Source organism: Capra hircus, chromosome 15 (genome assembly GCF_001704415.2).
Source record: "Capra hircus breed San Clemente chromosome 15, ASM170441v1, whole genome shotgun sequence".
NCBI lineage: Eukaryota > Metazoa > Chordata > Mammalia > Artiodactyla > Bovidae > Capra > Capra hircus.
The window spans coordinates 17,505,464-17,530,896 of NC_030822.1; the positions used below are offsets into that span (position 1 = coordinate 17,505,464).

The following is a 25,433-nucleotide window of genomic DNA, read 5'->3' on the forward strand; positions in this document are numbered from 1 at the left end:
TCTAGCCCCGCCTCCAACCTGGCTGGCCCCGCCTCCCAACCAGGCGGCTGCGCGGTTGGGTCAGAGAGGCCCTCTCAGACCCGCCTTTCATCATGTCCGCCCCGCCCCCAGGCTGCCCTCAGAGCCGCCTGATTTTAGTTCGGGCCTCGTTGCGTTGGCCCAGGGGAAGCGCCAGGAACACTCGAGCCGTGCGAAGGTTGCCAGGCGCGGATACTGCTAGTCCCGGCCATGTCTGGCTCTCACGCTCCAGAGGGAGACTGTTGCTCACGGCAGTGCCGCGCGCAGGTAGGGGCGGGGCCGCCGGTACCCTCTATTCCCAGGAAGCGAGGCGGCGGCCGAAGCGAGGCGCCGGCCGGGTGGGGCTTTGCGCCGGACCGGACGCTACCACCGTGCGCCGCCCCTTGCTCCCCGCGTGTGGACCTGAGGCCCCTGCCTCCTCGGCGAGCTTTGCTTCCAGCGCTGGGATTTTTCGGCGGCGAGGGCTGGGCACCAAACGTTGAAAAGGGAAAAATAACTGAGGGGGAGCATTGGGCGTCTTTAATGTGTTTTTCAAAACCACTTAGCATAAAGACAGACCTTCGGGGAAACTCGAAGCTCTGGAGTGGAACTGGAGCTAGGACTGTCCTCTGCAGCTGTTTTCCTGCGCTCTTCGTTTGCCGCTCAGTAGGCAGTGGGAAAACGTCCGCGGAGCCAGGTCTTCGGACTGTAGCCAGCAGTTTTACCCTGCGCAGTTGCTCTTTGACTGCCTCGGATTAGATTGATTATGGAATGATCTTAAAAAGGGTTTTTCCTTAAACAGAAGAGGAAAATCCACCCTCGGGCTGCGCATACCTTTTATTCTGGAACACCCACGTGCTCAGGGTGATTAAGGGCTTGGCCTTGGGTACGGAGGAAATCTAGAGGAATAAACAATTGCAACTTGAGAAGCCTTGCTTAATTAAGAGGCAGAGAGGGAAAGCTCCTCCCCCCCCACCCCCCCAAACTCGCTCCTTTATTTCTCCTGGGGCTGAAGGGCCCAATTAAAAAGTAGTAACGTGGGTCACAGCCTAGCAGGATTTATGGGGAAATTCTTGGCAACCACTATTCTCGTGTGAATAAGTAACATAACACAGATTAGCAAAGTCTCTTATTTGTTTTCTTCTTCCCACGTACTACAGTTTGTTTATTCCTCATTTCACTGCCATTTAAAAACTCGCCCACTGTCTGCTTCTACAAAGATTAGATCAATACCTGCTGGAGTTACTGACTTTCAACACACCCTGAAAGGAGTAGAGAGAGGAGATCAGGAATGAGGTACTGTAGGAAAACCTGGCAGAGCAGGCTGTCAGACAGTTGTTTTCAAGAGAACAGTTTATAAGTATTAGTTTCTTGCATTTTTCTCCTATCTAGAAAAGCACTAAAATAATTGAAACATCTGTGCCGCGTGACTAGCGTCAACCTGGTGATTAACAACCCTTGGCCAAAATGTGGGCTTGATTCCATGTAACTCTCCTTCACTAAAATTATCTACTGACCTCCCTTCTCACCACTTTGGATCAGTTCCTCAGAACTGAGAGGCTGTCTCCCTGCCTCTAGTCCTCATTTTGCCCCCAGTTAAATTTAACTTTATGCTAAGCTGAGAAGGATTGAGGGCAGGAGGAGAAGGGGACGACAGAGGATGAGATGGTTGGTGGATGGCATCACCGACTCAATGGACATGGGTTTGGGTAGACTGGCGGTTGATGATGGGGAGGTCTGGTGTGCTGTGGTTCCTGGGGTCGCAAAGGCGACTGAGCGGCTGAACTGAAGTGAAACTTAACTTTGAGGTTGTGCCTTTCTTTTTTTTCTTCAGCCAACATAGCTTTTTTAAAAACTATCCCTGGAGTATAAATTCCATTAATGCAATGACTGTGTTTTGTTCAGGGCTGAATTCCCAGAAGTGCTTCATGTGTGGTAGACAGGCAAGGAATACTTAACTGGTATCACTATCCACTTACAACTCAGCCAACTGAAAACTGAGAATTCCTTGAAGCCTCTTTTTTTTTTTTTTTAAGGTTTTCTTACCCAAAGCCTATCCTTTTTAACTTCTTTATCTTCCAAATCCATCTCCACCATCACACATTAAAATTTCATTTTGAAACTTTCGCACAGCCTTCTGGTCTGGTCTGGTCTTTTGCTACCTTGGTCATCCTTCAGCCTTTCTTCTGTACTTCCCCTATAGAAATGTTTCAAAAACAAGATGTGATCCAGTCATCTTCTACTTAAAATGACTCAGCAGTTAGCAACCGTCTGTAACAAAGTCCAAACCCAGTGCATGGCATGAAAGACCCTTACAGTCTTTATCCCTACCTGCCTCCATCCGGTAGAACCAAATTCTGGTTGCTGGTGCTTAAGAGTTCTCTCTGACTGAAACACTCTTTCTCCTCTTCACATACCTGCATACTCCGCCACATCCTTTATTAAAACTTAGCTCAGCATCCCTTCCTCTCTGGTCTTTCCCAACTCCTGCTCCCTCCCAGCAGTAGCTTCTACTCGCATAATGCCCTGGACCATCTTGTTTTATATGTTGTTTTGTGATTTTGCAACTTTACTAGAGTTTGAGCCCTCAAGGGGAAGGATTTCATCTTACTCATATTTATTTCTTTGGGGCCTTCAGTAAAGGTTTGTTAAGTAAATGAGTGAGAGGGCTATTCAGTAGGTACACAAAAAAGGTACAAAGGGCAGTTGCCATGACACAGAGTTTGAGGAACGATCACTTCTGCCTGAGAAGATGAAAGAAGGAATCATAGGGGAAGTGGGTATGAAGGCTGATAAGCAAGAATTTGACAGCTAGAGTTGGAATAATTGGAGATCCAGCATGAACAATAACAGTGCAAAGAGAAAAAGATGTATTCTTGGCTGTCAAGATAATGTGTCTTGAGTCATCTATTGCTGCATAGCAAATATCCCAAAACTTCGGCATAACACACAATCATTGTCTCACACAGTTTCTGACAATTAGGAATGCAAGAGAATTTAGCTCAGGGTTCTGGCTTAAAGTTTCTCATGAGACGGCAGTCAAGCTGTCAACTAGAGCTGCAGGCATTCAAACCTTGACTGCAGCCGGGATGTGCTTCCGGGCTCACAAAGTTACCGGCAGGCCTCTGTTCCTCCCATTTTATTGGCCCAAGCCTCAGTTCTTCCTTGTATGGCCTGCTGCATAGCTAATACCCTATAACATGGCAGCTGCTGATCCAAAGGAGAGCAGAGAAGATGGAAGCTGTAGTCTTCAGTAACCTGATATCAGAAATGACAGACTATCACTTCTCAGGGGGTCTTCACACAGACCAGCCCCATACAATTTGGAATGGAACTCTACACCAGGATGTGAAAACCAGGAAACTGGGGTCATCATTAAGGGCCATCCTGGAGGTTGATTACTATGTAGGTGGACTAGAACTGAGATTTATGTAAAAAAAATGAAAATATTTGAAAGTTAAATGGGAGTAAAAAAAGGCAGAAGGACTTAATTAACAGACCCAGGACATGATATCTGAGCATTAAATGATTTGGGGAAGGGAGTTTAAGTGATCAAAGTAGTGTATTAGTACTAAAAATAGAGTGAAGGGCAAGCTGGAGGGAAATGGAGAAGTTGTAGGCAATGAAGCCAAATAAGGAAACATAACCTTCATCCTGGCCAAATATGAGTCCATGAGAGCTTTACACTCTACTATTATATTGCACTTACCTGGTGGCTCAGACGGTAAAGCGTCTGTCTACAATGTGGGAGACCTGGGTTCGATCCCTGGGTCGAGAAATTCCTTGGAGAAGGAAATGGCAACCTACTCCAGTACTCTTGCCTAGAAAATCCCATGGATGGAAGAGCCTGATGTCCATGGGGTCACAAAGAGTTGGACACGACTGAGTAACTTCACTATTATAAAGTAAGAAAAGCTAGGATGATGGAAAAGTGAATTCTACAAAATTAACTGCATTCAATTTAAAGGACTACCTTTTATTCTGACATTATCCTTCCTACTGTTTTTATGTTAAACATGCACTTTCTTTTTTGAAGAATGTGATGATGATTAACTTGGCAATCTTATGTCAGTCCCTAAAATTTAAAGAACAACAGCAACGAAAGCTATTGGTCTTGAAATTCAGAAGTCTAGGAATCACTCATCCAGGTTATTAATATAAGGAACTCAATACCCAGAAAGAGTCACTGACTTACATAGGGCACTCAGCTAGTGGATATCAGAGTTAAAGCCAGGCTCCTTGTGTTAATGTGTTCAAGCTCACTCTGTTTGCTGCACAATAGGCCAATGAATTGAGAGACAAGGTGTTGAGGCAAGGAAGAGACTTCAGTTTGGGAGCCGGCAGCCTGAGACGATGGCATGCTAGCACCTCAAAATAACCATCTTATTGGGGTCTGGATGCCCCAATTTTATAGTTTGGAGAAAAAGAAGCAAGGAGGAACTAAAGTTGAAAGGCAGAATGGAGAGGGAGATGCAGTGGGGAAGTAAAGTGAATGGGTCTTCAGTCTTGCAAAAATCTCCAAGGGAATGTCCAGCCTTCAGGAGTGTGTTAATCTCTTCAATGAGACGATTAAACAGTAAGTGAACTGATAACTTCCGGATGTTCAAGCTAGGTTTAGAAAAGGCAGAGGAAGGTGAGATCAAATTGCCAACATCTGTTGGGTCATGGAAAAGGCAAGAGAGTTCCAGAAAAGCATCTACTACTTCTTTATTCACTATGTCAGAGCATTTGACTGGGTAGGTCACAACAAACTGGAAAATTCTTCAAGAGATGGGAATACCAGACAGCCTTACCTGCCTCCTGAGAAATCTGTATGCAAGTTAAGAAGCAACAGTTAGAACCAGACACGAAACAGTGGACTGGCTCCAAATTGGAAAAGGAGTACATCAAGGCTGTATATTGTCACCTTGCTTATTTAACTTATATTTAGAGTACATCATGCAAAATGCTGGGCTGGATGAAGCATAAGCTGGAATCAAGATTGCCAGGAGAAATATCAATAACCTCAGATATGCAGATGACACCACCCTTATGGCAGAAGGCAAAGAGCAACTAAAGAACCTCTTGATGAAAGTGAAGAGGAGAGTGAAAAAGCTGGCTTAAAACTCAATATTCAGAAAACGAAGATCATGGCATCCAGTCCCATCACTTCATGGAAAATAGATGGGGAAACAATGGAAACAGTGAGAGACTTTATTTGCTTGTGCTCCAAAATCACTGCAGATGGTGACTGCAGCCCATAAATGAAAAGATGTTTGCTCCTTGGAAGAAAAGCTATGACCAACCTAGACAGCATATTAAAAAGCAGACATTACTTTGCCTACAAAGTTCCATCTGGTCAGAGCTATGCTTTTTCCAGTAGTCATGTATGGATGTGAGAGTTGGACCATACAGAAGGCTGAGCACTGAAGAATTGATATTTCTGAACTGTGGTGTTGGAGAAGACTCTTGAGAGTCTCTTGGACTGCAAGGAGATCCAACCAGTCCATGCTGAAGGAAATCAGTCCTGAATATTCATTGGAAGGACTAATGCTGAAGTTGAAACTCCAATACTTTGGCCACGATGTGAAGAACTGACTCATTTGAAAAGACCCTGATGCTGGGAAAGATTGAAGGCAGGAAAAGAAGGGGATGATAGAGGATGAGATGGTTGGATGGCATCACCAACTCAATGGACATGAGTTTGAGTAAGCTCCAGGAGTTGGTGATGGACGGGGAGGCCTGGCGTGCTGCAGTCAGTAGGGTTGCAAAGAATCAGACACGACTGAGCGACTGAACTGAACTGATAGAGATTCAACTTAATTGCTCTAGTAGATATTGTCCAGTTTCTCTTTATTTGTAAATCCAGTATTCCTGATTATTTCATGTATCTGTGTTTTGAATTCTCTTTTGTACACACAGTTGTACCATCTTTTTGATTCCCTCATTAGTTGATGGGCTAAAATGCCTTTGACAGATGTTCATTTTATGATTTTAAGAGAGTCTCCCCCAGAGGAAAACCCCTGAGAAATACATGCCTCTATTATGCTTAAATTGAAAGAAAAAGTGGAGGAGATTAGAGCCATGGCTGGCTGTGAGCAGGTACCTCAGTGACATTCGAGGATGATTTCCTTAAAATAACCATCATTGTCTGGGCTTGGGTTGGAAAAGAATTTCCAGACATGAGACAGCATGAGGGCTAAATAAAGTTTATTAGAGTGGGAGACGCTCTTAGAACAGCGGGCCAGCTCAAGGGAGAACCGATGTTGAACAGGGTCCTTAGTCCACTTTTATACCCAGGGTACAAGGAGTGGGATAGGGGACTTGCAGGTCATTTGCTGATTGGATGAGGCACTTACACTGGGTGAAAAGTGTGAGAAGGCAAATACCTTCTCCCTATGGGGTGTCGGGGAGACAGGCTATATTGCTCAGGAGGACTTGAAATCCATTAATAGTTAAAACACAGGGGAGGGAAGGATGATAAGGGTCTAGCTTTTCTGTTCCTGCATTCCAAGCCCCTCGATGGTTTTATCTGCTCTTTCGTTCTTGGGTCACAACAATAAATAGATTGAAAAATTGGGGAAATGAAATATTGATTCAAAAACTATTTAGGCCTTAGTTTTTAATATATACAAAACAACCCAGATGGGTGGGGTTGGGAGGGAGGTGAGAGGGGAGTTTAGGACGGAGGGACACATGTACACCCATGGTTGATTCATACAATATGGCAAAAACCACCACAATATTGTAAAATAATTAGCCTCCATTTAAATAATTTAAAATGTGTGTGTGTGTGTGTATATATGTATATATATATATATAAATAATACTGTTAAATGTTGCCCCCTAACTGTATGGAACCTCTACTATAAGAAGTTGATTGCAACCTACCTTTAGATATATCTTTCAAAACCCTTATTCTAAGTGAAAAATCGGATTTAATAACAAACAAGATACTATTGACATTCAGGGGAAAGCTAAATACTAACTAAATCTTTTCTTTCTTATAAATTCTTATTAAAATATGTATTCTGGTTTTTACTTTTCTTACTATTCTGGGCAACTTAAATGACTGCATATTTAGTAAATATACCTCCCTTGGTTCCTGCTGCTGATTATTTTTTTGAAATTGTAATTTTGTGGATTTGAATGAAACCTTACTAACAACAGTGGCCTTATCATTGTTACTCCTGTAGCAGAAAGCTGGCTAATGGTTCTAATACCTCAGTACTGGAAAGACAAAAGGGAAAAGGGGTGGGGGGGCGGGGAGCAGGGCTTAAGAACAGTCTATTTCCTATAATGTTTGCAACTTGCTGTGGAAATGGATGGTTTTAAAGATTGAAAACTGCAGGAGTCTTCTCATTGGCTGCATTTTCATATGTAATTAAAACATCATTTATATTCCTAAAAAAAGAAATAGCAAATTATACAAGGCATCAGTAATTTTAGCTAGATTTAAAAAGGAAAAAATAAGAAAAACCAACATAGCTTTATTAATATTTTAATTCAGAAATTTTTCATTTATTAAAGTGGAAAGGAAATGAACATTGTGACACACATTGTGCTGCCTGCTGTGTCCATTGTTCAGTTCAGTTCAGTCAATCATGTCCGACACTGTGACCCCATGGACTGTAGCACGCCAGGCCTCCCTGTCCATCACCAACTCCCGGAGTTTACTCAAACTCATGTCCATAGAGTCGGTGATGACATCCAACCATCTCATCCTCTGTCATTCCCTTCTCATCACACCTTCAATCTTACCTAGCATCAGGGTCTTTTTCCAGTGAGTCAGTTTTCCATATCAGGTGGCCAAAGTATTGGAGTTTCAGCTTCAGCGTCAGTCCTTCCAATGAATATTCAGGCCTGATTTCCTTTAGGATGGACTGGTTGGATCTCCTTGCAGTCCAAGAGAATCTCAAGAGTCTTCTCCAATATCACAGTTCAAAAGCATCAATTCTTTGGTGTTCAGCTTTCTTTATAGTCCAACTCTCATATGACCACTGGAAAAACCATAGCTTTGATAGCTTATGGTGAATGATATCGGATTTATGATCTCTGAAGAAGATTTAGCTTCGGGACTAGGGACCAGGCTTGATCACTCAAGAGCTTTTGTGTAGCAGAGTTTTATTAAAGTAAGAAAAGGGTCCGAGAAAGCTTCTGACATAGACATCAGAAGGGGGACAGAGAGTGCCCCCTTTGTTAGTGTTAGTGAGGGAATTATATACTTTGATGAGTTGTTCATTTCAGTTCAGTCGCTCAGTTGTGTCCAACTCTTTGCGACCCCATGAATCACAGCACGCCAGGCCTCCCTGTCCATCACCAACTCCCGGAGTTCACTCAGATTCATGTTCATCGAGTCAGTGATGCCATCCAGCCATCTCATCCTCAGTTGTCCCCTTCTCCTCCTGGCCCCAATCCTTCCCAGCATCAAAGTCTTTTTCCAATGAGTCAACTCTTCACATGAGGTGGCCAAAGTACTGGAGTTTCAGCTTTAGCATCATTCCTTCCAAAGAACACCCAGGGCTGATCTCCTTCAGAATGGACTGGTTGGATCTCCTTGCAGTCCAAGGGACTCTCAAGAGTCTTCTCCAACACCACAGTTCAAAAGCATCAATTCTTCAGCACTCAGCCTTCTTCACAGTCCAACTCTCACATCTATACATGACTACTGGAAAAACCATAGCCTTGACTAGATGGACCTTAGTCGGCAAAGTAATGTCTCTGCTTTTGAATATGCTATCTAGGTTGGTCATAACTTTTATAAATCAAAAGAATGTCTCAAGGTTGTAAAGATCTTACTAGACCCACTTCCGTAATTTACATTTTAAGATAACAGGATTAGCCAGAAGGTTTTCAGGAAGGAGAAACTGTCCTCAAGCAGGATACATTGTGGTTATATAATCCCTAGTACAGGGAACTCCTAGAACTCCAGGAGTTGGTGATGGACAGGGAGGCCTGGCGTGCTGCAATTCACGGGGTCGCAAAGAATCGGACACGACTGAGCGAATGAACTGAACTGACAGAGTTTAAACTGAGTTGTGTAGTCATCAGTTCCAGGCTTAAAGAAAAAAAATTTTTTTATGTGACTAAGGAATGTAGAGGGGGGAAAACCCCACAAAGTTTGTCCTTTCCTTCTCCTTGAGAATTCCAGACCTCTCTCTCCTTGAGGACCCCTGGATCTTATCAATCTGCCTAGGAATTGACTCTTTCAGTTTTGACCAGACGGACTTTTGTTGGCAAAGTAATGTCTCTGCTTTTTAATACGCTGTCTAGGTTGGTCATAACTTTTCTTGCAAGGACCAAGTGTCTGTTACTTTCATGGCTGCAGTCACCATCTGCAGTGATTTTGGAGCCCCCCAAAATAAAGTCTCTCACTGTTTCCATTGTTTCCCCATCTATTTGCCATGAAGTGATGGGACTGGATGCCATGATCTTCGTTTTTTGAATGTTGAGTTTTAAGCCAACTTTTTCACTCTGCTCTTTCACTTTCATCAAGAGGCTTTTAGTTCCTCTTCACTTTCTGCCATAAGGGTGGTGTCATCTGCATATCTGAGGTTATTGATATTTCTCCTGGCAGTCTTGAATCCAGCTTGTGCTTCACCCAGCCCAACATTTTGCATGATATACTCTGCATGTAAGTTAAATAAGCAGGATGACAGTATACAGCCTTGATGTACTCCTTTCCCTTTTTGGAACCAGTCTGTTCTTCCACGTCTAGTTCTAGCTGTTGCTTCTTGACCTGCATATAGATTTCTCAAGAGGCAGGTCAGGCGGTCTGGTATTTCCATCTCTTTAAGAATTTTCCATAGTTTGTTGTGATCTATGCAGTCAAAGGCTTTGGCGTAGTCAGTAAAGCAGAAGTAGATGTTTTTCTGGAACTCCCTTGCTTTTTCTATGATCCAGCAGATGTTGGCAATTTGATCTTGTGTTCCTCTGGCTTTTCTAAATCCAGCTTGAAAATCTGGAAGTTCACAGTTCACGTACTGTTGAAGCCCGGTTTGGAGAATTTTGAGCATTACTTTGCTAGCATGTGAGATGAGTGCAATTGTGTGGTAGTTTGAACATTGTTTGGCATTGTCTTTCTTTGGGATTGGATATATCCATTATATGTCATTTTAATCCTCAGCATGTTCTCATTTAATGGATGAGTAAACTGAGGCCTGGGCTTCCCTGGTGGCTCAGTGGTAAAAAATCCATCTGCCAATGCAGGAGACACCAGTTTGATATCTGCGTAGGGACGATCCCCTAGAGAAGGAAATGGCAACCTACTCCAGTACTCTTGCCTGGAGAATCCCATGGACAGAGGAGCCCAGTGGGCTACAGTGCATGGGGTCACCAAAGAGCCAGACATGACTGAGCAACTAAACAACAACAAAACTGAGGCCCCGGTTCGTGTAAGCAATGAACCCTGAAGCCTGTGCTGAATCAGAACTTTAAAAAACGTCAGCTTTCCCGTATCCTTAATTTTATATTCTTAAGTCTGCTCCATCAAATTATCACTAGCAATACTTATCTAAAATAAAATAGTATGTATAATATTAACAGTGAATATGGGAAAATTCCATAATTTCAAATACCCATATAAGTAGCTAAAAATGTAGTCTGTTCGATAATAACCCCTCTGTGGACTCAACGATGTTCTTTCCCCTTTACCCAGTGCTGGGGTTTCTGTAGGCAGATATGCTAACTGAGCTTTGCTGCACAGTGCGTCTATTTCTTGTTCACTTTAATCTGGAGAGTATTGTCCCTTGGGGTCCCATGTATATGCTGGGATTTTCTATTGGATGCCCCGTTTGGAGCATACCTGAGGTTTTATCTTGTGCTTCTAGTGACTTGCGTAGCTATCAAAATTAAAGCACTTAGGTCACCAGAGTTTTGCAGATGCTTTCAAGGAAGTTATAGGAGCTCACTTCCCTCCCAGGTAGACTCACTCTTTTCTTCAATGGCCCCTGTGAAACCTTATTTTCCAGCCAGCTAAGCAATATATTTTGAAATGTTTTTTAAAATAATTCAGCTGTTTTAGTTGTTTTCAAGGTAAGGGTTGTAAATCATTACTGCCAAAATGGAATTCATGGTATTTCTTTATTATTGTTTTTGTTTTCATTCATTTTAGCTTTACCAAAAGGGGGAAATGCTCTATTTTCTTTTTCTAAACAAATAATCACCAGACATATATAAAAGTGGAGCTTTTATTTCCGCTAGATTTATTGTACTGATAATTTCACCAGCTGTATAAATGTGGAATCATCATGTTGTACATCTGAAACATAATGTTATATGTCAATTATATCTCATATATTACTTACATAACATCTTAAACAGTAAGATGTTATCCCAACATATATCTTCATAGAATGGGGCCTAGAAAATATTAACTATGATTGCTTCTGGGTGCTTTTTATGCCATTTTCTTGACTTATATTCCATAATGAGTATACATTGATTTTATAATAATAGAAAACACTATAATTACTATGGAAAAAGGACATTTTTTTTTTTAGGAAAAAAAAAAAGATTGAACCAACAGAGAAGATGAAAAAATAACTATCATAGTATATATCATGTACATCATGCCTTAATGAGGTGTTTTAAATACGATGTTTTGTTTAAAGAAATCTTCTGGGTAGACTGAAGTGTGCCTCTTTCAGCACTAGATTTTATTTTATTTCAACCATTTCAGTAAGACACTTTGCAATATAATATGGTATTTCCCCACCTCATTGTTATAACTTGTTCCATAGTATTGGACTATGTGGCCCTTAACTGAATGATTCTAGGTGGCCAAACAATATGGCAGATCCATTTTCCAAACATTAAAAACAAAGTATATTTTGTAATAATTTTCTCTCTCACAGTATCTTCTCTGTGGTAGATTTTCTTAAACTTCCTTAAATTGTTTTTTTACTAGACATATCTAGTATATATTATCGGAGAAGGCAATGGCACCCCACTCCGGTACTCTTGCCTGGAAAATCCCATGGATGGAGGAGCCTGGTGGGCTGCAGTCCATGGGTTTGCTAAGAGTCAGACATGACTGAGCAACTTCACTTTCACTTTTCTCTTTAATGCATTGGAGAAGGAAATGGCATCCCACTCCTGTGTTCTTGCCTGGAGAATCCCAGGGATGGTGGAGCTGGTGGGCTGCCAGATATGGGGTCGCACAAAGTCAGACATGACTGAAGTGACTTAGCAGTAGCAACAGCAGTATATATTATAGTAAGTATATATTATATAGTATATACTATAGTAAGTATGTAAGTATATATTATATATATTATAGTAAGATATCAAGTAACTTGCTATAATAGTTACTTGATAAAATAATGTCTATTTAGAAATCATTATCTTCTTTTTAAGGACAAGGAACATCCAAGATACCTGATCCCAGAGCTTTGCAAGCAGTTCTACCATTTGGGCTGGGTCACTGGGACTGGAGGAGGAATTAGCTTGAAGCATGGGTAAGTTTCTGGCTGATTCTCCATATAAGTAGACCACCAAGAGCCTAACATGTATTATGTCAAAGAACAGCTGATGATCAGTTTCTCATGGTACTCAAGGTAGTTAGTTTCTAAATAGAGAAATAGGTATTTGCATAACCAAATGGAGTAAGTGTTCTCTGGATTTTACATATATAATAAATACCTGTGGACTTAAGAACCACAATTTGTAATCCAGATAATTTGGTCCCAGTGTTTGGAGTACCAAAGTTAACTAACATGCTGCTGGATATGTTCATGTCTGGAGCTATAAAGGATCCCTTCTGGTTAGGCAGGATTTGTTACAAAGGTTCAGATACATATTTCAGAGTCACTTAGATACAGATTGTTAACCATCCAAAAATCCTAAAAATTACATTTTGAGTAAAAAATAGCAATATGCCTTTCCAACTACATGTATTGTTATTAATGGACTTGATACCTGCGGGTCCATGGTGCTCACAGGACAAAACAAGAGGTATTTGACTTGAAGTAGAAGGAATAAATAGTATTTAATTGTTCATTAGATTTATTCAGTGTCATTCCTTTAAGAGGATGAAAAACTAAGTGATTTACTTACAATGAAAATAAAGGTTGTAGAATCTCATTCCCTTAATTGTTTCTGGAACAGGATTAATATTTTTCCTCCTGAAATGTTTTAGGAATATTAATTGTCTGGAGGCTGAATATTAAATTGAGTAACTTGATTTATTTCTTTATCCTAATTCACTTTCTTTAACAAAACTGGACTACTACAATATTTATGGGATATTGAATATATAGAGTAACACCTCCAAGGAGGCTGCATTGTTTGGCTTCGCAACATGCGATTATCTTAGTTCCCCAACTAGGAATGGAAGTCTGGCCCCTTGCATTGGAAGCATGGCTTCCTAATCACTGAACCACCAGGGGAGTTTCTAGAATCAGAACATTTTGGACTAAAGGGACTTTGTGGCATACCACAAGATGATGCCATTGAAACTTCATCTGCTTCAAATTACCAAGAAACTCATAAAATAGAATTAAACTGTGGGAAATGGCAGGAGAGGCCTTACTCAACAGCTGTCAGAGTTCATATGTAGGGAGGCTCTTGGTCTGCAAAGGTCCTGTTCCATGTAGTACGTGGTACCTCCATTACATGGGTCCTCTTACCATCAACCCGGTGCTAATGTGTCAGTCGGTATTTCACAGGTTTTCAGAGTATTTTGCCAAAACTTTCAAGTTGACCTGTTCACAACAAAGTCCTATAACAACATTTGTTGTTATTATAATTGTTTCATTTTTTCATTTAGGAGTTGAGTCCTAGTAATTTTGTTTTTGAGTTGTATTATTTATAATAAATCATATTCTAAACCTTGCCTTTAGTAACCTGGTTTTTAATTGCATTGTCAGAAATGCTAGTTTGTACATGTACAAATAAGGGCTTCCCAGGTGGGCACAGTGGTGAAGAATCCACTTGCCAGCGCATGAGACTCAGGTTCGATCCCTGGGTCAAGAAGATCCCCTGGAGTAGGAAATGGCAACCCACTCCAGTATCTCTTGCCTGAAGATTCCATAGACAGAATAGCCTGGCAGATTGCAGTCCACAGATTCCACGGGCAGAGGAGCCTGGCAGCCTACAGTCCATGGGGCCACAAAGAGGTGGACATGACTGAGTGCGCACACACAAAGAGGCAGTGCAGTGATTAAAAAGAAAAAGAAAAATCCGCCTGCCAATTCAGGGGACACAGTAGATATGGGTTAGATCCCTGGGTCAGGAAGACCCCCACTAATAGGAAATGGCAACCCATTCCAGTATTCTTTCCTGGAAAATTTCACGGACAGAGGAGCTTGGTGGGCTACAAAGAGTCGGACACAACACGTACACACACATACCTATGTAAGAAACAGAGCTTTCTACCAAAGTGAATTAAAATAACTTTTTCCAATTGGCTCTTTTAAAAAAAAAAATAGCAAAATTAAAAATAGAATGTAAGCAAGGGGCCATTGCAGATCTCAGGAAGAAATTTTTTATCATAAAGATATAAGAGACTAATGAAAATGTAGAACCGTTCTCTAAAATTGTGTATGGTTATGCTAAAGCCCTGAGGGGCACGTTTTAAAATTAATTGACTTTGTAGCATTACAGTCAATTTGTAGGGACCTTGCATTGTATTTGTAAAATGTCTATTATTAGATTCTTAATTGGTGAGGAGCGCCGCCTGGAGGTCACAGGTGAAAACAGCCACGATTGTATGTCACTGCATTTGGGATCTTACTAAATTTGTGCTTCATAGAGTAAAAGGGGTAATTTGTAGTAAAATGTTGAATTTTCTCCCTAATATTTAAAAGACTTTGTAGACCCATGTCAATAATTTTATCAATGATATTAATATTCTCATGTTAGTGAAAGTTTTTTTTCTGATGTTTCAGAGCAGATATATTTGGCATGGAGGACAAACCCAATAGATTATGTTTCCCTAGTAAGTGTGGCAGTAAGCCTTTGGAGAAAATGAAATTGTTTACATTTCCAAGGCTTGGCTGCTATCAGTCCAATTTATATGCTCCTGATGTGTGGTGCCAAACAAGAGAAGACAGCTTAAGACACAGATGAGTGTTAAATCAGAAGGAAGAAATGGAGGACCAAGAAAATAACAATAGTCACGGCTATTCCAGGATACTTAGCAGCCGTTGTGTTTAGGTTGGGCTCCTGCCTTTCACATTTACCATTTCCTATTTTCACAGCATGATGTTTTTATGTGTCAGAAACACTAATCCTGTTGTATGCTACTAAAATTAAAATTAATTGTCCCATATTGTAGACAAGATAACTGAAGCATAGTAAGATTTAAAGGATTTTTTAAGTAAATATGAGTAGAAGCAGTACATGTACATGCATTATGAACCCTTGCGGTTTGTCTCCCTGCTCACCACAGAGTGAAAGAGCAGGGAGTGTGGAGAAAATAAATTCCCAAACATAGTACCTGGAAACTCAACATGCTTTCTGTTTGTGGCTTACAGTCCCAAGAAATACTTTACTTTTAGTCTTTAGCACTTGTCCTTCCCAAAATAAAAGCTCTATCATCTCTGTATTTTTATCCAGATATCTCCTTCTTTGTAGGTATAAATATATATTTTTCTAAAATCTATTTAGCTAATCGTTTAATCAAAATTGACCAAAATCTAAACTGATTTCTATTTTACAAAAGTAGTAATAAAAACAGATTTAGCATACCAGGGAATTCCCTGGCGGTCCAGTGGTTAGGATTCCATGCTTTCACTGCTGCTGCTGCTGCTGCTAAGTCGCTTCAGTCGTGTCCGACTCCTAGCGACCCCATAGACGGCAGCTCACCAGGCTCCCCCGTCCCTAGGATTCTCCAGGCAAGAACACTGGAGTGGGCTGCCATTTCACTACTGAGGGCTTATTTATAGCAGACTGTTGGGAACTTTATCTGGGTCTTTTCCCGGGGCTGCATAAATATCTTCCGGCATGAGAAGACCTACAGGTCCACTTACCAGCACAGGTGATTGGACTGTACCACACATGATTCCAGAGTCTCTTTCATGTTCTTCATGTTACATGAGGACAAAAGGTTTGGATCTCTGGTATTTATAAGGGGTCCTTTTTGACAGTACGATCCCTATGCATTGCCACTGGTTCCAGAGGAATGCCGCTCTATGGTTTTCTTAGGCAACAAAGTTCTAAAGCAGTAACTGCTTTGTGAAAATGAATGCTTGAACAAAGCTTACTGTGCTTTGGATTTCACTCCCTTTATCAGGCATTTTGGGCTTCCCTGGTGACTCAGATAGTAAAGAGTTAGCCTGCAGTGCTAAAGACCTGGATTTGATCCCTGGGTTGAGAAGATTCCCCTGGAGAAGGGAATGGCTACCCACTCCAGTATTCTTGTCTGGAGAATTACGTGGACAGAGGAGCCTGGTGGGCTACGGTTTCGTGGGATCACAAAGAGTCGGACACGACTGATCAACTAACACTTTCACTTTCATATCCAGCATTTATTTTCTAGACCTTAATTAATGAGTAGACCTTAAAGCAGCTTCCTTACATTTTGTCAGTTCTAAGTCTATAGGTTTGTTTGTAACCCCTACTTCGGCAGCTTGATGCAGTATAGCCAGTCATCCTCATTTTCTGTGGGAAACAGCTGATATTTTTTTAACTCTTTATTTTATATTGGAGTATAGCCAATTGACAATGTTGTAATAGTTTCAGGTGGACAGCAGATAGACTCATCCATAAGTATACATGTATCCATTCTCCTTCAAACTCCCCTCCCCTCCAGGCTGCCACATAGCATTGAGCAGAGATCCATGTGCTATACAGTAGGTTCTTGTCGGTTATCCATTTCAAATACAGTAGTGTGTACATGTCCAAACTCCCTAACTATCCTTTCCCCCATCCTTACCCCCAGCAACCATAAGTTTGTTCTCTAAGTCTGAGTCTCTTCTGTGTGTTCATGCTAAGTGGCTTCAGTCCTGTCCGATCCTTTGCAACCCTGTGGGCTGTAGCCCGCCAGGCTCCTCTATCCATGCGATTCTGTAGGTAAGAATACTGGAGTGGGTTGCCATGCCCTCCTCCAGGGGATCTTCCCTACCCAGGGGTTGAACCCATGTCTCATACATCTCCTGCATTGGCAGGCAGGTTGTTTACCACTAGCGTCACCTAGGAAGCCCTGGGAGTCTCCTTCAGAAACAGTTAATATTGATTTAGTGTCCCTAGTCCACACCTCAGTGGCGGAAGCTGGAGCCTGCAGGTGCTGATATTCTCTTCATGTGCATTATGTGGCAGCTCTTCAGCCCCCTCTGGCGGCAACTGAAACTGGTACATGAGCCAGAGGATCTTTGTTGAGGGTGGAGAGAATTTAGAGAAGATTTTGAAATTAATTTCCGAATCAAATTTGAAAGCACCTTGTGGTAATGCTGTAGCATCCTCCCTTAGCACAAGTGTTGTATAACAGATCTCCAGGTGTAACCATGCCTTTTACATTTTTAACTTTCTGCAATTGTTTTAGCTTTGTTACCATGTATTTTCACAAGATAGAAGTGTTTTTCAACTAGGAAGCATAATGTTCCACCCAAAAAAGTAGCCCAGAGTTAAAGCTGTAATTTAACCAGCCATCCAGCAGAGGTCTCTGAACTTCATGTTTTGTAATAAGGGCATTTCAAACAACAAAATGAAACCCGATTCCTTGCAAGACTTTGAGTGAGCATATTTGCCTCTGATTGGATTTTAGAATTACTGTGTTCCATGTCTAGCAAGATCAACTCTGCTTCTTGACACTTAAAGATGCTAAGGACTTGTATTTTCAGATTTGTATTTATCCTAACTAGATGAAAGTCTGGTTACCATTAATTTTGCACCATAAAAAGAAATAAAGAACTTTATATGAAAATGTAGAAGACAGAAGCAACTATCAACATTTTACTGTGTCACCAGCATTATAAAGACATTAAAGTAGCTTGCTGTTCTTTCTATACAACCTATTCCATTAATTGAATAAAGCTGCTATTTGTATGGCTTGATTTATAAAGGTGATTAATGATTGGACTGCAAGGATACACTTTTCTTTTTTGCAAAAGCAGAACAATAGAGTTAAATAAATACCAATTTCTATATTTTGTATCACCAGCAATGAAATCTACATTGCTCCTTCAGGAGTGCAAAAGGAACGGATTCAGGTATGGTAAAGGGATCCTTCTTAAACCTAAATGTCTGCTCTTCTCTACCTGATTATTGTTTTGTGAAATGGAATTAATATTAAAAGAAATGTTAGTTTTGAAGGGAAATTATATTGTGATAATTTAAATAACTAATCAACAAACATTTGTTAAGTAACTACTAAATTTTTTTAAGGTGGTAATGATCCTGCATATCACCAGGTGTTCTAAACTTTCTTTCTGCCTCTACAGGGCAAAAGTGAATAGTACAGTCTTAAATCATAATAAAAGATGATTATAACTGCAGCATTATAACACCATCTTTGTCGGCTAATAGGTTAATCAGATTGGACCAAATAGACCAAATTGACTCATATTTAATAATGGCAAAGGTCTTCCAAAGTTATAAAACTTTGTTTCAAAATTTTGAGAGGACCCCTTCTGTATTAACACTAGAATAATACCCAGAATAGAGTTAAAACAAGTACATAATACTTAATTCTCTCTAAGGCATAATGCTTCATTAATAAAGAATTTATATGGTAGTTTACAATAAACCCTGGCAAATGAAAGTTACAAGTCAGAAATATGCATGTGTTAGTAGGAAAAACCTGTGGATCTACAGAATTCCTTAGAACTTAAAAAACAATGTGCCTCGTCGAGATTAGCATTTCTGAGTACCAGGTAAGATTCTCAAGGAATAAGAAAATTTTATTCTCTGTTTTTCCTCTTATATTATGCAATATGAAAAAAATTATAATACCCATCCTAAAATAGTGATTATATAGTCTCTCTGAAATATAGTTGTGAAATTACATGGCAAAACTGAGAAATTAATGAAATAACCTTATACTTGCATATTAAATTTTCCATATCAATTTTTTTCTTTAAATTCTAACGGTGGATTTTTTTTTAACTCTTGAGATTATTTTGGTTAGTAGAAAACATTTTTTTATTTCTCAAAATGGTTGTATATTTTTGAATGAGAAACTATATTAATATTTAAAATGAGTTGCACATATATTACGGAGAAGGCAATGGCACCCCACTCCAGTACTCTTGCCTGGAAAATCCCATGGACAGAGGAGCCTGGTAGGCTGCAGTCCATGGGGTCGCAAAGAGTCAGACACGACTGGGCGACTTCACTTTCACTTTTCACTTTCATGCCTTGGAGAAGGCAATGGCAACCCACTCCAGTGTTCTTGCCTGGAGAATCCCAAGGACGGGGGAGCCTGGTGGGCTGCCGTCTTTGAGGTCGCACAGAGTCAGACACGACTGAAGCGACTTAGCAGCAGCAGCAGCAGCAGCAGCGCACATATATTAACACTGTATATATATACTATAGACAAACAAGAAAGAAGACATTTCTCATTGATATTTATGAACCTTTTCTTTTTCCTTCTCTAAATAGCCTGAAGACATGTTTGTTTGTGACATCAATGAAAAGGACATAAGCGGACCTCCGCCATCTAAGAATCTTAAGAAAAGCCAGTGTACTCCTCTTTTCATGAATGCTTACACAATGAGAGGTCGGTAGAAAATGTGCTCAACATAACGAATATTTGCAGAGTAGGCGCCCCTAAATGGGCTCTCCTGTTTGGCTCAGTGATAAAGAATCCTCCTGCTTATGCAGGAGATACAAGTTCAATCCATGGGTAGGGAAGATCCCCTGGAGAGGGAAATGGCAACCCACTCCAGTATTCTTCCCTGGAAAATCCCATGGACTATAGTCCTGGCAGGCTATACTCCATGGGACTGTAAAAGAGTCAGACATGACTCAGTGACTAAACAATAAAACTCCCCCCTAAATAATGGCAATTATTGTTGTAATTCAGATTTCTTAAATACCTGCTATGTGCAAGTATTCTAAACGTGTTCCCTGATTTAGTCCTCATACCGTCTCTGTGGAAGGTCCATTAGTACTTCATTTTATACATGAAAGGACAGAGGCTATGGGAAGGTTTTCCCAAAATAAACAGCTAGTGAGTATTGGGGGGGCCAGAATTACAATCTAGATGAGTATGACTCCACTAGATTGTCAGATTAACCAACTAACTATTATATATACAATCCAATTCCTACTTTTAGTTTAGAGCTATACCTCTGCAAATTTGTAGTAGAAATTAATCAAACTGCAAAGGAGGGAAAATCATGGTCTTTTCTTCACTTCAGTGGGAGTGGTCCTCTCTTTTTTTGAAAAATTTACTATATGACATTTTATTACTAATAAACATTTTATTACTAATTCCCAGAATTTGTGGTAGAAAACTAACCTAGAAAGATTGAACCTAAAGGACAATGTAAAAATAAGAAAGTATAACTGAAGTACTTACTTAGCCATTGCAATGAAGTCATAAAGACCATGCTTTAGTATAGCCCCTGAATGAAATCAGTACACAGTGAATAATCATGCTGTGTTCTGTTCCCAGACATTACCAGCTACTATTGACAGGATGAAACTTCAACAGCAGATTCTGCCAGCCTGGAGAATCTTTCCTAGCAAAAAAAGCTGAATAAACTTCCAGTTGCAAAAATAGCCATTACTGAGTTTTAATAGTGTACAAATTCTTTTTTAGGTAAACCCATTGCATCTATATCTTAAAATCCCAATCATTCCTATGTCACCAAGATGTGGCCTACACTATAAAGCCTATCTTGATCAAGGGTCAGACTGACCTGGGTTCAAATCCCAAGTTTTCAACTACTGTTAGAGTTGGACAGTGTAGTTAAATAACTGTGAATAAGTTATTTAACAATCTCTGAGCCTTGACCATTAAATGGGAGAGATGGTTGTTGTGATGATATAAAGAGAAAACATCTTTAAAGGAGACGTAGGAATCCCTAATTGAGTGGTCATAGTATTGTGATAATGATCTCTATTATTATAATAGCTGTACTTTAGACCGTCTAAAACATGTTTTTGAGCATGTATGAAGTATTGTGCACATTGTCCACTTGCTGGATAAAGTTTAATGTTTCTTCTTTTTTCTTTCTGACTCTTCTCTTTCCTACCTCCCTTCCTCCTCTCCTACCCACTGCCAACTTTTTATTCGATGCCAAAAAAAACAAGTCCATAACCATATATAAATATATGTGTGTGTATGTCTGTGTATGTGTGTGTGTATATATATGTATATATAAACTCTTTAAAAAGCGTAATTTACTTCTCACTGAGCACGTGACTGTATTCTTCCCCCCACCGCCCCCCAGACGCAGGCGCTGTGATCCATACCCATTCTAAAGCCGCTGTCATGGCCACCCTTGTCTTCCCAGGAAAGGAGTTTAAAATTACACATCAAGAGATGATCAAAGGAATAAAGAAATGTACCTCGGGAGGGTATTACAGGTATTTCTGCCCCCCCCTCTTTTTTTTTTTGTGCTTAAATAATTTGAGCAGTATTTCTCCTTCTTGTGATAAACGGGATCCTGATATTTTTGTGTATTTAATATGATGTTATTACCCTACTTAATATTATACTTCAGATCTATTCTCAGTGACACCAGTTAGATGCTTCCCTTCCTTCTCCCCATTCCCAACCCAGCCTTGGTAAATCACTGCCAACGTGAATAACGAAATGTTTGTTGGAGTAAAAAGAAAAGGACTGGGCTGAGATTTCTGTAGAGATGGAAAGACTGTGTTCCTCTGTTGAAACAACCCGAGAGTAAGCGCTCCTCACCTTCACTTTGTCTTCAGGAAGTTTCAGCTCTGACCAAAGTTTTATGCTTCGTTTGGATTTCATGTAGTATTTCTGTAAAATTTTCATTAAAAAAAATTTTATAATTATTTTAATGTAGATCTCTATATGCTTATATTTTTCAGTGTGGAAAGGGGCATAGATAATATAGAACAGAGTCCCTTTAGACAAAATCAGCTAAATCTACCAGCCCATAAAAATGTGGCCATTATTCATCAATCTAGAATACAGTGACACAAAGAAATATGTTCCTGGGACTCAGGGACAGGCTCAGCATTTCATCTAAATGTTTGGGCATTCTTGTTCCTGAACCTTCGCCCTTCTTAATTTCCTAAAGGGACTGAATCCACTTTGGCTTGTTGAGAAGAAAAGGGTGCCAGTTTCACTAAAGTGTTCTTACGCCAGTATGTTACTGTTACTGCACGTAATAGACAGTACGTGTTTAAACTAGTGTGCTGAGAAGTTCATTTGACTTGATTTTAGTTAATATTTATTGTGTGCCTAAAGCATTCCTCAGCACTGGGAAACACCTACTTACAGAAGTTAAATATTTAAATTATGAAAGTGTACATAGTAAAGCATAGCCGCCTACTACCTTTTCCACGTCTGGGTCTTGAAGGAGAGGCGTTTGTGTGTTACCAATTTCATCGGCATTTGATTGCTTCAGTGAAGAAATAAAAATAGGTCAGAAGAACATGTGAAACGGTAGGTTTAAGAGCAAAGCCCAGCGGAAAGTCTTTGGAATTTGTGGAAAAAAGAATGACGCGAATGCAAAGATGCCATTTGTTACGCATCACAGTGTATATACTTTTTATATATTATGTTGAATATTTCAGAACTTAAAGAGTACAGAGTTTTTTGAGATGTTTTTGCAATTCTGTTTGAGCCTGGCTGGCTGGGAAATCAGTAACAGGGTCATTATCACAGCTCCTGGGCAGTGGTACTTAATCAGGTTTTGGGTAGAATCCTAAGTATCCAGTCAAAAGAAGGGGCAAAAAAAGCTGGATGAAGTCGGAAAAAGGATGGAGTTTTTACATTTTCTACTCTACTTATTAAAAATTTTAAGTGCATCTTAAAAATAATGATAACTTTCAAATGCCTAATTCTTATTGGTGAGCTAGCCATGTTAAATGTAACTGCCCTCCCTTTTGAAGGCGAATGCCTATGGAAGGGTGAAAAGAACGCTGTTTAGTTGGAGGACTACCCCTGGCTCTGCTCCTGTAAAAGGAGTAGATCGGACTGGATTAGCTTTCAGGTCTTCTTTTACTGTGGAATTATTTTGCACCTGGAGCTATTTCTGACTGTTTGGTGTATGGTAGAGGAAAATATAAGCTTGTGGTTTTCATGGCCAATATTAGGAAAGACTTGGGACTAGCAATTTTTCCTTCCATGTTTAAGGATATTTTATAATTACCTCTGTTTTACTTAAGTGAAATAATGGGCAACCTCATTCTGTTAATGGTAATGATTGGCCAAGTTCTTTATCACATGACTGCTATTTATCCTGTACCTTCCCTAAAGTAGTAATTTCTGATAGTTTATTGATATAACTTATTTTGGTTAACTGTAGCCATTACAGAGGAGGTGAAAAAGCAGATGATACATTAACAAGGCAAGAGAAGTTCATGTTACAAGGAAAATATGTCTGAGTTTTGATTGGTTGTAAATGACCTCAGAAATAGTGGTAACTTTACCAGTGACAAATTATTTCTTGAGTATTATTGCAGAAACAAAAAATGAAAAATGCATATTTTGATTTCATCACATGTACTTAATAAAAATAAGGTAAAAATAAGTTCTAACATCACAGATGTGAGAACGTTCTAGAAATGTTATCATACCCTTAATGGTTCACTCAGAAGGTTTTTGCTATCCCAGGACCATAAACCACACATGTATTTATTTGCCTATCTAAGACACTTTCAGGTCCTGCAGAGATAGAATAAAATGGTTTCGAACTGTTGGGAAATTCCTGCTTTAAGTAGTTCAGTTGTTAATCCTTCCTGTGTTCAAAATACTATGATTCTCTATGCTTCATGGAAATACTTGTATGATCTTGATTATTTCTTTGTTAGGTTTTGGTGTCCTGTACAAATTTCTGCCACTTCTACTTAGGATTAGAACAATGCCTGCCAGATTCCCAAGGCGTCTTTTGATATAGTTGTTCATGCAGGATACACAGACTGACATGCAACATCTTGTTCATAATTTGGAGTGGCTTCTCAGATATAAAGAGAATGTCTAGCTTATTATTTGAAAAAGTGATCAGTTTTATATATGAATACGTTTGTTTTAAAAAGGAGCATGTTTTGTCTTACAGATACGATGATATGTTAGTAGTACCTATTATTGAGAACACACCTGAGGAGAAAGACCTCAAAGAGCGCATGGCTCGGGCAATGAATGATTACCCAGACTCCTGCGCAGTGCTAGTCAGACGGCATGGTGTCTACGTCTGGGGAGAAACGTGGGAGAAGGCTAAAACCATGTAAGTGTAAACCAAGGAATGTCGGGGCCAGTCACCCTTTAGCTGGAGGACTACCCCTGGCTCTGCTCCTGTAAGAGAGTAGACCGGACTGCATTAGCTTTCAGGTCTTCTTTCACTGCTATGATTTTTTTTGGTGTGTCACTGGTCAAATTGGTTTAATCTGACTTTAAACCAATTTCATAGTTTATCATTATTATTTCTAGACATTTTATTTATATTATATATTTTGTTAAGAAATAATTTTCAGGTCAGCTGTTTTTTGGCAAGTTACTGTGCCCTTTGATATAAAGAAGGAGCAACAGCTCTTGTTCTGTCAGTTGAGGGCTAGGATGATTTGCTACATTTATTTACAAAAATGGCACATAATAAAAAATTTAAATTTAGGTAAGTAGTATATTTTAAACTCTTTTATTTCCTGAGAAGTGTATGGTATGGTGGCATGATACGGTATGATTCCTTTTTTTAATAATGTTAGAGACAAAATAAGAAACGCTTTGCATAGAATTGAGGGGGGGAAATTACTAGGAACAGGGTTCATTTGATGCAGAGGAAAAATGTGATTATTAGAAGTGGAGAACTCTGACTAAACACTTTTAATGCTTTTTGCTTTTTATTTTTTTAAACAGGTGTGAGTGTTATGACTATTTGTTTGATGTTGCTGTATCAATGAAGCAAGTAGGGCTGGACCCAGCACAGCTTCCCGCTGGAGAAAATGGAATTGTATAAGTAAATGGAAATTTACTATATAGAGAGATAAAGGAAAAAGGGAAGTGAAGTCGCTCAGTTGTGTCCGACTCTTTGCGACCCCATGGACTGTAGCCTACCAAGCTCCTCTGTCCATGGGATTTTCCAGGCAATAGTACTGGAGTGGATTGCCATTTCCTTCTCCAGGGGATCTTCCCAACCCAGGGACCGAACCCAGGTCTCCTGCATGGTAGACAGACGCTTTACCATCTGAGCCATAGAGAGATAAAGCTTATCTTAATTATTACATAAATGACATGACCTTTTTGAAATGAATTGAAAATGTCCATGAAGATATTGATTTGTCACTAAACAATGCAGATCTTCTGACACTGGGTGATATTTGCTTATATTCTTATAACCTTAAATGACAATGCAATGGAATAAAAATTTTATAATGAA

General features: G+C 39.9%; 1 protein-coding gene across 1 annotated transcript; it reads left to right on the top strand.

Annotated features, from left to right (window-relative positions):
- Window positions 97–25,433, top strand: APIP (APAF1 interacting protein). Its single transcript, XM_018059250.1, has 7 exons — window positions 97–285; window positions 12,334–12,434; window positions 18,077–18,125; window positions 19,516–19,633; window positions 21,315–21,450; window positions 24,120–24,287; window positions 24,914–25,433. The coding sequence occupies exons 1-7, from the start codon at window positions 229–231 to the stop codon at window positions 25,011–25,013; spliced, it is 729 nt and encodes a 242-aa protein (XP_017914739.1). The 5' UTR covers window positions 97–228; the 3' UTR covers window positions 25,014–25,433.